The following is a 17,141-nucleotide window of genomic DNA, read 5'->3' as shown; positions in this document are numbered from 1 at the left end:
AAGATGTGGTATTTTGAAGCACCCTGTATTTTACAAAAAGCAATTAACTAAGGTCAAATAAGAGTGCAGTAACGCGTGACTCCAGCAGGGTTCAGTAGAGAAGCGCGCAGCTCACGGTTCCTCGTGCAGGAGGAAGATCACGGCGACCTTCTTCCTCGCGTTAACTCATGATGGCGGCCTCGCTGAGAGGGAGCGTCCTAACTCTCGCCAAGGTGAGTCTTAAAAATTATGATCCCATTTGCTTATAGTTTAAATGGCATCTTTGTATTGTTGCTTGAGGCACACCTCTAAACATTAACTAGGCACCAAACAGTGTTTTGTCGCGATGCAAGGCAAGTTGAGGTTTTGTTGCATAAAATAAACAGTGAAATATATGTCAGCCCCTCAGGGGAAGGTGTATGTGTGACAAATCAGTGTATACAGGTTTCTAGAATATTCCTGAAATGCTTCTGTTATATCCCTTACACTGAGGTGACATCTTGTTGGTAATTGTCCCAATACATTTAACATTGATAGATTAATGTAAAGGGACATGCATATTAGTGTCATTGCGGTCAAAACAAAAATAATTTTGGGACAGAAGCCTGTTGATCACACGGGGCCCAAATACTTACATATTGTTATTTTATTTTGAATAAGTTTCTGTTATAAAGTAAAGCTATATTTTATTGTTTATTAGCGTTGGGAAGTTTGTGTTTGTGTGTGTGTGTGTATATATATATATATATATATATATATATATATATATATATATATATATATATATATATATATATATATATATATATATAATACAATAATATCATAATAAAAAAGACTAGGTAAGATTTCTGATATAATAGATTTATGTTTTTGATTTATAGTGAAACTGGTGGGTTTAAAAGGTTTATTTGTCTTCTATCATTATTATTTCTTTTCATTTATTATTATATCTTCTCATATTATCAAGTTATTCTATCATAAATCATTTATTGAAAGCTTTAATATGTAACCTAAGTAACGCAAATGTTCGTGTATTAACACTTCCTGTTTTTGTCTTTAAATTATGCAAATGTAATAGTATATTTTCTGCAAACTGACATTGAGTACCTGCCAGTTATTCTTAGAAAATAGTACAAAATGTTGTTTCCAAGGGTTGAAATGTGCACAACAAGGTGCTTTTCAGCTTTTTTCAGTTAGAATGTTGTCAAAACCACAACTCTTTCTTGCCTAGTGTATATGATGGCATTTAGAATATCTGACGGGTCACTGTGACAACATGACCTCACCATGATCCTACTTCACTTAGGTAGATGAAACATTCTGTGAGATGTAGATTAGTGACGTTATGGATGGATCTGTTTGTCCTTAACTCACCAGACATAACATCTGGTCCTGACACTTAGATGTAAAAGCTTCAGTCTATGTAAACTTTGGAGTATTTTCTGTAACACTTGCTCCTTGACTCCTATCTCTTTTCTATAAGAGCCTTTCACCTTCAGGTATTTGATCTAAAATCTAAGGTTTCTCATTTTTATGCTTAATTTTGGCTCAAACATTTGTTCATTTTTTTCTTTTGAAAATTATTGTTATTTTCTATTTATAGTTTTTATTATTCATATTCGTGTCAATAAAATTATACTTGAAATCTTAATAAAGACTCCGGGATCTCAATCCATGATCATCAGAAACTTATTTTGCATAATACTAAGCAAACATGTATATTTTGCAATGCCAAATTTTTAGGGGCTTTATGTCTAGAGAGATTTTAAAATGTGAATCCTTCAAAATAGTGGAAAAAAAACTCTTTTAGATTTTATATTATTTTGTCATTTATTTTTTCTGTCTTTCTCGTTATAATCCTATTTATTATTAAAAAATATCTCTCTGCATAATACTAATAAAATAGGCTGCATTTTTGTTCCATTAAAATATTATAAATATTAAATGATTAACTGACCTGGTATATATATATATATATATATATATATATATATATATATATATATATATATATATATATATATATATATATATATATATATATATATATATATATATATTGTATGTATATGCACATATTGCTGTCTGTAATGCCCTTTTTGCATCTGAAAACTGTTCGGACTGTAGAGGTCCACACATCCTTATCTGATAAAGCATTTTTATTCTAGAAATAACAGTTTGAGCTGTTCATCTTTGTCTATGATGCCCATCCATAATGCTTGACCTATGACATTTGTGAATCGCAGGGTCTGACGGGGGCCCGGTTGCGGCCTTTGTGTGCCCGTTCTCTGAGTTTGACCTCCAGTCAGAATGTTCCAGAGAGTCCTCCGGCCCGTGCCGACAGCACCTTTAAGGTCACCATGGTCCCAGGAGATGGAGTTGGACCGGAGCTGATGACTGCAGTCAAAGAGGTTTTCAAGGTACCGACGCACATTCTCAGACATGAGGAAATCTTAAAATGTCTTTAGGGCTGCACAATATTAGAAAAAGCAAACTGACATTGTGATATTTAAGTTTTGTGTGATGTGAAGATGGTAGTCAACATTTGAAGTGGATCAAAATCTTTCATCAAAGCTGTCCTGAAACTATTCAACAGCACCCAATCTTGTCTTAGTATAATTTTGACTTTTGACTGTTTGTTTTAATCCACGTTAAAAGTTTACTACTGCACAATTTCACCAGATGGCTTAAATCTAATTTGAATTCATTCATTTATTTTATATTGGTTGCGATGATTCTACAGGGGAGTGAATAATGCATCAAATATAATAAAAGAATTACAAGCATTGATAAATATGTCGGGACTAAGATACAAATTAAACAAGCCGTGCCTTGTGGTTTTCTTAGTGTCTTCCAGTGGTGTAGTTGGGGCTATGCGCATGTATACCCAGTATGCCTACTTTTTCCACTAGCTGTTTGGGTATTACGTCTTCTGAGGATCAATTATTGCATATACCCTTGGTATACTCGTTTTGCTGATTAGACTCTCCTAATTTACGTGTATTCGCATCCCCTTAAACTGTATACCAAATGTTTTTTTTAAACTCATCTTAATTTGTTGCAATTGGTACATTTTTGTTTATATTTTGCGCCATTCCCCACCCCCTGACGACCACAGCAGCTGTGAGAATTTCGTGAGTATTTCGAAGTCAACTGAATGATGTCTCGCTGAAAAATTCAGGTAAAATTATAATACAGCATGGGCGGGTTGGGTGGGTAATAGTACACCACCTTTTTTTTAGGACTACACCACTGGTGTCTTCAGATATTCAAGTACAGAAATGGAATAAATCGCATGTAAAAGTCCTCAGTATATAAATAAATCAATACAATAAATACTTTAAAGCTACAAAATGTATTATGTCTTGTGCCTAAATGGTTTACATTTGCTTTACATTGTAGTCACAGACCTTAAAAACATAAATGAAATTCTTTCACTCTATTAGGGTTAAATTTCACAACTCCATAATTATAATCGCACCTCAACAGTGCAGATCATGCGATATGACTATTGCAGCCCTATTTGAACCTGTAGTGATGATCATCTACTCTTTCGGCTCAACCTTCATTCGTAACTAGGGCCTGACAGAATCTGCAGACATTTGTTGCTATTTCTGCTGAGCGTTTTGTAAAAATAATTATGCGGAATGATTGTTTTGAATATCATAACTAAAAGCTTAATATATAAAATAAAAAATAATACATTTTTAACTTTTATTTGATGTTTACAATGCAAATCTAATTAGATCCACTTATTTGGTAAACAAAGCAAGTCTTTCATATAATATATCTACTAAAAGACAGAAAATGTTACTTAGCAAAGTGTGTTGTAAATGCATCATAAGAACATTTTCATATTAGTCAATAATAATATCTGTGGAAATCAAATTTCTCCGTGCGCAGCTTCTATGTGGACCTACACATGGCTTATACTCTCGTCTACCGCTGTTTCTAAGGCCATTTTTCACCTCACACTTTAGGCTGCAGATGTCCCTGTGGAATTTGAGGAGTTTCATCTGAGCGAGGTGCAGAACATGGCTAGTGAGGAGAAACTGAACGAGGTGCTTTCCTCCATGAAGAACAACAGAGTCGCCATCAAGGGTAATGTTTTCTTTGTGTCCTAATATTTTGAGATGTTAAATTAGTGCAAGTTGATTGACACTTGCTGGCTGCTTTATAAGGTACACCTTGCTAGTTCTGTGTTTGACCCTCTATTGTCTTGAACTTCATTATTTTGTTTTGGCATTGATTCAACAAGATGCTGCAAACATTCTTCAGCTTTTTGGTTCATATTGACATAGATTCATGATTTAAATCACCTGTTCCAATGCATTCAGAAGTGCTCTACTGGATTGTGATCTGCTGACTGTGGAGGCCAGTTGAGTTTGTTGCACTCGTCATGTTCAATATAATTTGAGCTTTGAGACATGGTTTGTGATCCTGTTGTAGTTATAAATTAATTGTCATGATAGCAGCAATTCCTAGGTAGACTGTGGAGTATAAACAATGCTTAAATGGTACTAAAGGGGCTCCAAGTGCACCACAAATATTCCACATGCCAATACACTCTTAAAGCATGATGAAGCATTGATACAAGGCAGGATGGATGCCATCAAAATGTCACAATCTTAATCCACACTCATCAGACCAAGCAACGCTTTTCCTTTGACTGTACAAATTTGGTGTAGCCCCAGTTTCCAAGTCTTAGCTGACAGGACGGGTACTGGTGTAGCTTATCTGCTTCAAGTTGTGAATGTGACTGTAAATATGATGTGATTGATTGGCATTCAAAGAGGCTTTTTCTCAGACCTCAATTGTAAAGAGAGGTCATTTTATTTTACTGCTGTCAATGTATTGCAGGGTTTACATGGGTGCTGAAATTTTTAAATGGCGATTTCAAGATTTGAAAAGTGCTTTGATTTTGGAAACAGTGCTCAAATGTCATTGCAATTGTAAAATGTGTTGCTTTAATAATAATATCTAAATATTATATAAAAATATCTAAATAAAATCAAAAAATTTTTTAGATATTGTAAAATGCATACAGTTTCACTGGATGGTTTGAATCCTCAATTTGACTTTTTCTTGGGAGTCTAACAAATACTTGGGTTCAGAAATTGAGTAATCACAACACATTACTTAAGGTTGCATTGTTTCTAGTCTAAATAAAAAAATATATATCTTTTTTTTTTACTTTCAGAAATAAGTCAAAATTAAGTGAGGTTTTCCTTAAAACAAACTTAATAATCTGCTAATGGGGTAAGGAAAATATTCTTGTTTTAGGTTTGAAATGCAGATATTTGGACATAACACAATTCAAAAGAATACTAAGAAGTGCATTTTTTAAAAATGTAAATTATCACTACATCATCATCATTGTATAAACAATTAAATTCAATTAACCTTTGTTACATTTCCAAAAGTCATAATTTCCTGTGCCCAAATGTTTTAAACTCTCTTAAAATGCTCTATCACAGGCCTTAAAAACGCATGCGAATGATAAACCTTCACCTTATTATGGTTAATCTTAGCAGTGACTCAAAATCCTGTTTTGTGGCTCCTGGTCAACTATGATCTAGACTCAACATTGTAAATCCTGCAATGTGATTATTGCGGATGTGCACATTGCGATATCGATGCTGAAATGATATATTGTGCAGCCCTACTAAATGGGTAACAATAATTATATATTTAAATAAAATAATAAAAATCTTAATAATGAGTCATTTAAATTTTAAAGTAAAGTAAAAGTTTAAAGTAATTTTTTTTAATTACTTTGGTCTTGAAGGAAAAAAATTATCAAATATTTTTATTAGAATGCTGTAATAAAGAGCCTCTGATATAATGTAATGAAGTATGTGTAAACATGAATATAAAATTTGCCAAACTTGTAAAGTGCTGGAAAAGTTTGAAAATGCACCTGGACAGTGCTTGGAAAAGTGTTTAAATTTTAGAAAGGGTCTAAGAACCATGCAATGGTTTAATCAGTCTGGCCATTTTTTTCTGAGATTTGGTATCTCTACCATGTATTTTTCTCCCTCAGCCTAACTACTCAATGAATATGTTCTCCTTTTATGCCCATTGTCTGTAGACCCTAGAGATGGTTATGCTTGAAATTACCATTATATTATCACACTTTTGAAATAGTCAGATCAGCCAGTCTAGGACTGATAATCATGCCATGTTCAGACTTTAAAGCCAATAAATCATCTTTCTTTCTCATTTGGTTTGACCTTCAGCAGATCATCTTGACCACCTCTGCATGCCCACTACCATGTGATTGGCTGATTAGATATTTGCATTAACGAGCAGCTAAAAAGGTGTATTTGATAAAATGGCCAGCGAGTGGCATTGATCATCACCATTTAATAAACATATTTTAATTCTCTTTATGGTTAGGGAAGATTCACACTCCTATGGAATATAAGGGAGAACTGGCATCATATGAGATGAGACTAAGGTACTTTTGAAATATATTATCATAGCTGGTTTGTGCTAATCATCTTTCTCCTGCTAGATTTTGTTGGATTAAATGGTCATTACTTGTTGCAGGCGAAAGCTGGATCTGTTTGCCAATGTGGTTCACGTGAAGAGCCTTCCTGGATACAGCACCCGCCACAATAACCTGGATCTGGTGATCATACGGGAACAGACTGAGGGAGAATACAGCTCTCTGGAGCATGAGGTACTTGCTGTGTTCACATGATTAATTTCTGTATGAGGAACAAACTTTTTAAGACTGTTGTTTCTTTCCTCATAATAATCCTAAATGATTGTAGCATGTCAAACTGCACAAACTTGCCTCCCATGTCAAACTGTAAGATCTCAGCTGTCATAATGTCAGCCTGAATGCCAATGAAGACGCGGCAAACATGGAAGAAAACTTACCTGGAGTTTGACGTTATCAATCCGTGACACTTTCGCTATCCTGCATTCTGAATTGACACCTCACAGCAAACATAAACAATCTGTAGTGGGAATTTTGCACACAGCGTGCTTTCAAAAATAAAACCAGGAACAAAATGGTTTGAAGTTGTCACACGTATTCCATCATCAGAGTCCGCACTCCTATTGGTTCTTAGAAAGCCTATCGTCGCAGCTGTTTGACATCTTGACACTGCCAGAACTTCAAACCAACAAACAAAGATCTTACAAACAAAGATTTTAGCCTAGGATTTCAGGAATCGTTTAGGATTTCCCAAATTTGTCTCCGATTTCCAAATCGTGGTTGAATTCCAGGGCTTTTCTCATACACTCAACAAGGATGCAATATTTAGCCCCTTTAACTTGGGAAGTGATAAACAACCACTGTTGTTTCTGCATTAAAGAATCTTATGGCATCTGCCTGGATTTTGGTTTTCCTGTTTTCTTAAAGTGTCGACCTGAGTCTCTCTGGGCTTTTGTTGACCTGTTATGTACAGTTTGTTTATTTTAAGTTCAATAAAGACGTTTCACAGTCTTTGCATCTGAGTAAGTTACCAATCCTCCACATATAGCAGGTTCATTTATTTCTGTGGGCTGCCGAAACATGCATGCTTTGTTTAGTGGGCCTCTAGTTTAAAAGGTTTGGAACCACTGAGCTAGTTAATTAATATTAGTCAATGGACTGAACAATTCAACTGATATTACTTGGAAATACATAATACATGCTGTTTGAGCTTTTATGATGATGCTTTTTATATTTCATGTTGTGTTTACTACTCACTGGCCACTTAAATACACCTGACCAACTGCACGTTAACACAAATTTCTAATCAGCCAATCACATGGCAGCAACTCAATGCATTTAAGCATGTAGACATGGTCAAGACGATCTGCTGCAGTTCAAACTGAGCATCTGAATGGGCAAGAAAGGTGATTTAAGTGACTTTGAACATGGTATGGTTGTTGGTGCCAGACGGACTGGTCTGAGTATTTCAGAAACTGCTGATCTACTGGGATTTTCACGCACAACCATCTCTAGGGTTTACAGAGAAGAAAAAGTGAAAAAGTGAAAATATCCAGTGAGTGTCAGTTCTGTAGGCACAAATGCCTTGTTGATGCCAGAGTTCAAAGGAGAATGGCCAGACTGGTTCGAGCTGACAAAATCAACAGTAACTCAAATGAACACTCTTTACAACCGAGGTATGCAGAAGAGCATCTCTGAACGCACAACATGTCCAACCTTGAGGCGGATGGGCTACAGCAGCAGAAGAAGACCACACCGGGTGCCACTTCTGTCAACTAATATTGAGGCTACAATTCACACAGGCTCACCAAAATTGGACAATAGAAGATTGGAAAAATGTGGAGTGTATATATCATGATAATAAATAAAAAATTTGAAACTTTCCGAACATATTAACACAAAACAAAGTGATGCTCTTTGATTTAGTTCAGTAAACAAATGCTGTTCTTTTTATTTTACATATTTTGTAACTGTATGAATGTCTTTAACCATCACTTCTGAATGATTTAAGGCATCTTCTGTTAAACAAATGTTTTGCTTTCACCCTCAGAGCGTTGCTGGAGTGGTTGAGTGCCTGAAGATCATCACTAGGGAGAAATCTCGCCGCATTGCTAAATTTGCATTCGACTACGCCACCAAAAAAGGCCGCAGCAAAGTGACCGCCGTCCACAAAGCAAACATTATGTAAGAATAGCAGGATTATTACACCCGTACGGTTTTAGATGCTCAACGCACAGATTCACTCTCTAGGATTTATCTCTCACAGGAAACTTGGGGATGGTCTTTTCCTGCAGAGCTGTGCGGAGGTGGCTGAACTCTACCCCAAAATTAAATACGAGAACGTCATCATTGATAACTGCTGCATGCAGGTAATGTTTCCTGTCTTTCATAGTTAATAGCCTGTTATAGAAATGACCTATAGATATAATTGGGATATTTTTCTGTGGCCCACAGCTGGTGCAGAATCCATATCAGTTCGATGTACTGGTGATGCCCAATCTTTACGGCAACATCATTGATAACCTGGCAGCGGGGCTGGTTGGCGGAGCAGGTGTAGTTCCTGGCGAGAGTTACAGCGCGGAATATGCTGTGTTTGAAACGGTTAGAGACTAAATATTGTTTTTCGTTTTTTCATTGGTAATAAATGAATAGAGGCTCTAGTTAAATTGCTATATGTGTATGATGACTTATGGAATCATATGAGTAGCAAAATCCATTTTTAAATGTAGTCAATGTATGCTTCTGTAGACTTTACAGTGATTTCTGTTTCTTGCATTTAATATCAGGGTGCCAGACATCCCTTTGCTCAGGCTGTCGGCAGGAACATCGCAAACCCCACCGCTATGCTCCTCAGTGCATCAAACATGCTGAAACACCTCAAGTAAGTTCCCCATGGTTATATTTTATAAATTCCTTTAGTCTCCCGCAAAAGGGATGTATTCCAATTTACAGAGAACTCTGATCCAGTCCAGATTTCCTTTCATCCATGTTGCATTTGCTAATCAGATGTATCTATTCTAACTAGCCGAGTAATGATCGTTGTGCTGAATCATGCAAATAATATGCTATCAATATGCTAGCCATGCTAAAATATCTGTGCGTTATGTTAGTATCATGTTTAAACATGTTAGCAGTGTGGTAAATATTTATTAGAAACATATTTGCAATGTTGCTAAAAATGTTTAGCAACTTGTTAAAACATACTGGTAGGGTGTATGTAGTCATGTTAGAAATATAGTAAACATAAAAGACTGTCAGCATGCTACATCATGAGGAAAATACTATCAAACATATCAAAGATTAGCAAACGTTATAAAAATGTTAGCAACATGCTAATGTACACTGGATACTTTTTAACAGAAATATTAAAGCATACAATTTTGTTGAAAAGCTAGCAGCATATTAGTAGCTTTTTAATATTAGCCTTGTGGGCAATCTGGTGACCTGTGGTGCCACTGTGTTTTGAGCATCTTGAGTTCGAGTCCCAACTTGTGGAACTTTTCTGATCCTAGCCCTCTTTCCTTTCCTTTCCTTTCCACTTTTCCTTTTGCTGTACAGTCTTATCACATTAAAAGCAAAAAATACCAAAACTTAATGTTTACAAATATATAAATATATATAAACAATGTGTTAAAATATACAGTATTTGCAGTTTTAAACTTGTTGAAAACCTGTGTTAAGCATATTAGCAACTTCTAACTAGCGACGTGTTAATGCATACATGCTAGCATTCTTGTTATTTATCAGTAAACATTTCAGCATCTCTGGTAACTGGACTTTATCTGGACTGTGACTTTAAAAACATTCAAACTTTAAAACTATTTAGGATTTATTGGCCAGGCTTTCTCAAGTCTTATCTTATCAATTTTGTATGTGGTCTTAATTGTATTCATGCGATTGGGTTCTTTTATTATTATTTTTTTTTCAGCCTTGAGTATCATTCAAACATGGTGTCTGAGGCAGTCAAGAAAGTCATTAAACAGGGCAAGGTAAGAACTAATTGTGTGTATGTGTGTGAATGAGAGAGAGAGAGATGTGTTTGTATGGGTTATAGAATATATATTGTACATGCCATCACAGGTTTTCATCCTAAGTGATGGGTTTCTCTTTGTAAGGAAAGGATACCTTTATACCACAGCACTACTTTTATTAAATGAATAAAATAAATTTTAAAATTGGTTAAAAATGGCTATATAAATTAATAGCTGGGTCCTTTTCTTATTTAAGCTGTCATCTTAAAGACCTCATGAAATGATCTCACAATTATCTTTTTAAAACAGACGTTTCCTAATGAAAGAGGACGTTAGGATAGAACATATAAAAGAGCTCTTCTTTGTTATACCCGCCAGTCTGTAATTTGTTATTCGGTCAGATATTTGCTGACATATGAATAAAATTTACAAGCTATAAAAGCAAGAAAAGATAAATCTATTTAGTAGACCTTTTTCACATTTCTGGGTTTCTCAACCGCAGAAGTCATCATAGTTGGGTAAACTCAGATGCAGTTAATGGGAGAGTATAACAAATAATTTGTACACTCCTATTTGCTGAAATAATAAAAGAACTCATTGATGGTGTTATCAAGACTTTCAGAAAAAGGAAAGGAAATGGTGTGAGACTGCAGCCAAAGGTGACAATAATGTTAAATTTACTCTCAGCCCCATAGACGCTGCATTACAAACACCTTGCATAAGCGGTAATTGGCTTTTTTGTAACTTGACGCAAAGATGATATAATATATATATATATATATATATATATATATATATATATATATATATATATATATTCATGCATATCAACGTTCATACATTCATACATTTTTAAAAATAAAAAATATAAAAAACTTTCAAGGATTTAATACTATAATGACCGTTAAACGCGTCATAACAGTCTTGTGAAAAGGGTCCGTTCAAATGCATTAGCTAATGTTAAATATGATGTTCAAGCATTAGCACAAATGAACACTGTCTTGATTTCTTGTTGAGATATTTGTAATTTAGTGAACAATTTAATTGAAAATGTCATTTTATTGTAGCTCTATTGACAGTTTGTTCATTTCAGTAGTAACTTGCTGTAATGTCATTACTGTTAGGACTAAGAGGGCATTTACATTTTAGAATTTTAGAACTTTTATGATTTTTGGTAGCCTGAAACATTTAAACTTTTGGAAACCAGCTTTAATATGCAAGTTTTGAAAATTGTAATTGTTTATCTGTGTAAACTTAAAAAAAAAAAACTTTATTCCTGGCCTGACATACATAAAGTGTTTTTTCTTTCATGGATCTTTTTAAACTATAAACAAAATATATTTAGTACATCACTATCATACAAATGAACACTAACGCCTGATTACATGGGGCTTTATCGTCAACGCATGACGAACGGCATGTCTGAAGATGGGGCTGACACGATTGTCGTTGCAGCATCAGCCAATGAAACAAGTCCGCAATCGGCTACTGTCTGAGCTGGGGAATTTGCATAAAGCGATCTGATTGGCTGATGTTTCCGTCAGCGCCGACGGACCCACAATTCAGTTTGGCAACGCTTGAGGTCACCTATTCAATGTGAATGGGAAGCGTTGATGCTGACGACCCATGTGAATGGGGTGTAGAAGTTCCAAATACCAGTTCAGGGGTCTTTTATCTATTATCATGATTTATTGCATTTGATTTCTTTTCCTTTGCAAACATTCACCTTTAGCTTTGAAATTCTTCCTTGTTTTATTTTTTTCCCTCGGTCAAACTCTTTTCGTCAAGTTTTGCTGCTTGTCCTTAAATTGCTGACGTGGTCTTCACCTTCCCTTCCCTCCTCTGCCGTCACGGCTCGATCTGGGTGTGTGACCGTGTGTGTGTGTGTTTGTCTGTGTCCCAGGTGAGAACGCAAGATCTAGGGGGTTACAGCACCACTGGTGACTTTGTCCGTGCCATTGTGGCCAGTCTACGCCAACGGACTGATTGAAGATCGCACTGTACATGCCGCTTCTGATCACAATATGTTCAGAGAGGAGTTTAAAGCCGTCCTGCCACATCCTGCATTTCTCTTCTGCTTTTTCTGTCTTTCATTTACATTTCTTTTCCATCTTTTCTGGCTGATGTTTTAATTTTTTTTCACTGCATTAATTGTACGTTTTTTTAGTCTACAATATGTCTACAAGAATTGCACTTTAGTTTAAAAGTTAAGGGTTCGTAAGATTTCTTACATCGATCAGGGCTGCAATTAAAAGTAGTAGTAATAATGATAATAATAATAATAATAATAATAATAATAATAATAATAGAGGTAAATACTTAAAATTTTTCTTTTTTTAATTCTTTATATTGCTCGTTGGGGGGGAAAGTCTTACTAGGGGTTGTTGCAAAATTTTAATACAAAATATATATATATATATATATATATATATGTCAAAAAATTACTGTATATGGTTCTGCACCCGATAAATGCTTAAAGGGACCATACGTAAAATTTAGAAATGCTTGTTATTTATATAAGCTCTGCATTTGACTTGTATCATCTCGACAGATAAGGTGATTTAAAATGTTCACTTATGGCAGTCTACTTAAAGGGCACCTATGATTAAAATCATTTTTTTAAAGCTTTTTGGACAGAACTGCAAGTAAGTATCCACTGTCATATTGAGATAATATAAAAACAATAAGCCTCTTTTTTTTTCTCTCCTCTCTAATATCCTGGCGTTTTGAGGCCCACAGCAACGTGATGTAGGAGTGTGGTTTCTCCGCCCACCAGTTTGATTGACAGCAGCGTTTTAACATGTCTCCGTATTAACTCGTGTAATCATATCCACAAGACAGGACGTGCACAAAGCAACTGGGATTATGAGTTTTACAAGTTTAAAACATTTTAAAAACATTTTAGTGCTTGTCTGTAATGAATTACAGTGATTTTTTTTTTTTTTTTTTTTTTTTTTTTTTTTTTTTTTTTTTTTTTAAACCATCTTCATCGCCACAGCCACGTGTTAGTCCAATTCTAAAAGAAGATCCTTAAATCACGGTTTATGGATGTTAAATCAGGTTTATTTTGTACATTAACAGATATCCATACAGCAGTGGATATTAACATATATTCTGTCACATTTACTGTGCAAATACAGTGCAAAGTTATATGCGTGTGCTGTGTGTGCATGTGTGAACTTTGTAACGACATTGTGTGTGACTCATTGCAGAAAGACTTGAATTAACCCCACATCAAATAATCATTGGGAAAGTTCTTACTGTAGTATTTCTCACAAACGTTACGCAAGATCTGCTTCCTTCATGTCTGTCACTGTGCTGTTTATCTGACGCAGCCGAGGTGGAGATTGAGGCACACTCTGACAGGCACGTGGGAATGGTGGGCGAGGAGAACTAGCATTAAAGACACTGGCAACAAAAACAGCTACAAGTGTTCAAAGCAGAAAATCCAGCATTCTGAATGTATAATAAATAATCTGATGGGTGTTTTGAGCTGAAACTTTAGACACAAAAGACTTGTATTGAATCTTGAAAAAGGGGTAAAATAGGTGCCCTTTAAAGTATGTTTGAGACCATACCCTATATAGATCTGGCCATTTTCTTTGCATGACACATCAAGTTATTATGGTGCAAAATGTACTTTTTAAAAAATATTTTTTTTAGATAAATAGTAAATATAGTCATTAGGAATAAAGGTGTATATATAGTCATACAAGATAATTCTTACATATGTAGTGAATACATTTAGAAAAGTAATTTATGCCTTGGAGGCCGAAGCTGAAATTTTCAGCACCATTACTCCAGTCTTTAGTGTCACACAATCTTTTAGAAATCATTTTAATAAGCTAATTTGTTTGTCAAAAAACATTTCTAACGATCAATATTGAAAAATTGGCCAATTGTTTTTGTTAGAACAGCAAAAATGCATGTCTGCCATTATTTTACTCCACTACTTTGCACACTCCAGTTTTGCGTTTTATTTAGTTTTTCTATGTCTTATTGCTGTGTCTGTCATCTCTGCTTTAGAGCTGGATCTTTTTTTTTTTCAAAAAAAGTTTTCAAAAGTGATTTAACACTGAAACAGAAGTGCAGAGGTGTGATACTTGATGATTTTCCACTTTCAATAGTACCATAGTAAACCTCACTAAGGGAATCTGCTGTCATAAGTCAGATGAGTAGTTATTGTTTTTATTTTATGATGCTGATGATCTGTGCCATTACTGACTTAACTGTGGATTGAGGTAAAGTTGTGTATCATTTCAAAACAACATTAGCACTATTTATTTGAGTGTTGTACTTTGATATTCATTGGCTGCTAATATGATTTCACTGTTTAGAATATTGTTGAGGGGAAATTGAGAATGTGTGATTATAAAACCAACTTTACCTCAGTTAAACTGTTGACACAATGACTGACTGATACCACGCTCTCTCAGGCATTTTAAACTTACCTCAAGTCACTGTTGTACTGATCTAACATGTCTTCATATTTTTCAAACTCAGCACTTCCAGTATTAACGTTTTTGTCTTGCATTGTAAAAATATCCGTCAATTAACAGGTTCCATATTTCGTGATTCACAGTTTGTTTATTTATGAATATGAATTGCATGAATAGTCATCTTTTGATGTTAAAATGTAACAGCAGTTTAACCAAGGGACTTTTGTTTATATTTTATTAGTTTGAAGCAAAATAATTGTGTAAGATAAATAATATAATGACAATTAAAGCTGTAAAATAACATAAAAAGCATTTTTTTTGTATCATAATTTTTACAACACCAACCCAGCAGGGCATCCACTGGGTCTTAAAACGTCTTAAAATGTCATAAATCGCAAAAGCTACATTTTAGGCTTTAAAAAGTCTTAAATCTACTGAAATATTGTGTTGTAGGTTCTAATTGTTTTTTAACGGGTCTTAATTTTTTTGTTCATGTATAGCTACCCAATATGGTCATTAACAACCATACAATCACCAACAATCCATCTCAATAAAACTTTTAACTTTATTTACTAATAGCATTTAGTTCCTTACAGTAACATGTTTAAAAGTTCTCCATTTATTTACTGCTGAGCATACTGACCTGACATATGTTTTTTTTATTATTAAATTATTCTTAGCAATTGACATTCATATTTTGTTTTATTCTTGATAAGGGTTATAGGGTTTGTGAATGGATATGTTTGAAAATTAATTAAAAAACATCTTGAAACAAAATGATTATTCTGGTGTTATTAAATTAAATTTGTAATAAATTGTAATCATTTTTTGATAGGGCAAGAGAAAACTGAGATATTGGAAAAAATGTTCTTAGCATTTAGCCCCATATAAGTATAATAATTTTATTTATAATTGTCTTAAAAAGGGTCTTAAATTTAACTGAAGTGAAACCTGCAGAAACCCAGACAACATACTTCAAAATGTCAAGAAACGTCACTCTTTCAAACTTTTCCAACCTTGAAAGTTGTTGAAGGAAAGATCAAGGTCCCAAAATGCTATTCAAAAGCATAAATAATTTAAGAAAATAAAACATGAATCACAATATATGGAAAACGGTTAATTTACCGGGATTTTTTTAAAACCGTGTTGTGTGTTTGGGAAGGTGGAAACCACGCATTTCAATTTTACAAAGTGTATTTATTTCCTGAATGAATTTGCCGATCCTTTGTGAACTGTGAATTTCTTTTCTTCCAGTGCCAATAAATGAAAGGATTGATAAATAAAAACGTCACTTTATAATCACTGCTATTGCGTGCTCTGTTTGATGGTGTAAGATAACAAAATGAAAATTATGGAATGATATGCTGGATATTTTCAAGCAGTGTGTGTTTTGTGAGAGAAACTCTTCAGTTTGAATGGATTTAATCACTTCCTGTGTGAACTTCCTATCTTTGAAGACATAAAAACATATTATTGCTCTCTTTGGTATAGGTTCGCACCTCAGATCTGGGAGGATATGCAACAAACGACGAGTTCACCAGGGCTGTCATCACCAATCTGGCTGTCTAAATCAATCCCAGCATTCCACTGATATCCTCATCTTAAGCACAATCAACAGACTGTCCAGTATATCAAACATTTCTCATTTTCCTTGCTCAAGCCTCTCTGCTGGCCTAACCAGTGGACTATCACATGGTCTACAACAAAGCACAAGTGTTGTAAGATTCATATGTCGTCTCTGGCCAGAAGCAGTAATTAAAGAATGACTGTATAATAGCTTTATAATGCTGCTTAATAAAAGATGTATTTATTCAGCTATTTATGACTTAATCACCTTGCTACTTGTTCAGTCACTAACATTAATAAAATGTTATGTAAAGTGTGGACAAATATGTTGTCATTTTTAGTGATGGTACACTAATTAGGAACTTTAGGAGTCCTCTTGAAGTTTCTCTGGTTTTATTAGGTGTAAGTTTGAGTAAAGTGTTTGTTATTTCTCTCTTTAAGGTCTGATAACATTTCATCTGAATTTCAAATAAAGATATTGTCGTTTACATTTGTTGTGATTGAACACTATGGTTGTTCCACCAAATGATGATTTCTTGACTTTTCTGTAATATTTTCATTATTATTGTGTTATCTAAAAAAAAGAATATTGATACATTTTGTTATTTTAAGTAGTAAATAAATTATTTTTTATTAATAAATTGGCATGAAATCACAGTTTACAGATGTGTTGGGAGTTTGGTCATGGTCTAAAGGTAAATGAACAGTTCTTTCAATTGGGTAAATTACAACATT

The 17,141-nt window shown here is 34.3% G+C and overlaps 1 protein-coding gene across 2 annotated transcripts; it reads left to right on the top strand.

Annotated features, from left to right (window-relative positions):
* Window positions 1-107: 107 nt before the first annotated feature.
* idh3b (isocitrate dehydrogenase (NAD(+)) 3 non-catalytic subunit beta) lies at window positions 108-16,730 on the top strand. Of its 2 annotated transcripts, none has more exons than XM_056447159.1 (11): window positions 108-212; window positions 2,229-2,402; window positions 3,963-4,083; window positions 6,382-6,442; window positions 6,535-6,667; window positions 8,481-8,614; window positions 8,697-8,799; window positions 8,885-9,031; window positions 9,217-9,311; window positions 10,359-10,419; window positions 16,332-16,730. In XM_056447159.1, exons 1-11 carry the CDS (start codon window positions 168-170, stop codon window positions 16,407-16,409), a joined length of 1,152 nt encoding a protein of 383 aa, XP_056303134.1. In that variant the 5' UTR covers window positions 108-167; the 3' UTR covers window positions 16,410-16,730. The 2 variants fall into 2 exon arrangements, with proteins under 2 accessions (XP_056303134.1, XP_056303133.1); XM_056447158.1 differs by lacking the exon at window positions 16,332-16,730 and adding an exon at window positions 12,305-12,525.
* The last annotated feature ends 411 nt before the right edge of the window (window positions 16,731-17,141 follow it).

This window comes from Danio aesculapii, chromosome 21, assembly GCF_903798145.1.
Source record: "Danio aesculapii chromosome 21, fDanAes4.1, whole genome shotgun sequence".
Classification (NCBI taxonomy): domain Eukaryota; kingdom Metazoa; phylum Chordata; class Actinopteri; order Cypriniformes; family Danionidae; genus Danio; species Danio aesculapii.
This window is presented reverse-complemented; position numbering and strand designations above follow the sequence as displayed.

Excerpts from the sequence above, each read along its gene's own strand:
- idh3b (XM_056447158.1), top strand. The coding sequence starts at position 168 with ATGATGGCGGCCTCGCTGAGAGGGAGCGTCCTAACTCTCGCCAAG. Across the intron at positions 6,668-8,480 it reads ACAGCTCTCTGGAGCATGAG|AGCGTTGCTGGAGTGGTTGA; the intron begins GTACTTGCTGTG and ends TTTCACCCTCAG. Across the intron at positions 10,420-12,304 it reads AAGTCATTAAACAGGGCAAG|GTGAGAACGCAAGATCTAGG; the intron begins GTAAGAACTAAT and ends TCTGTGTCCCAG.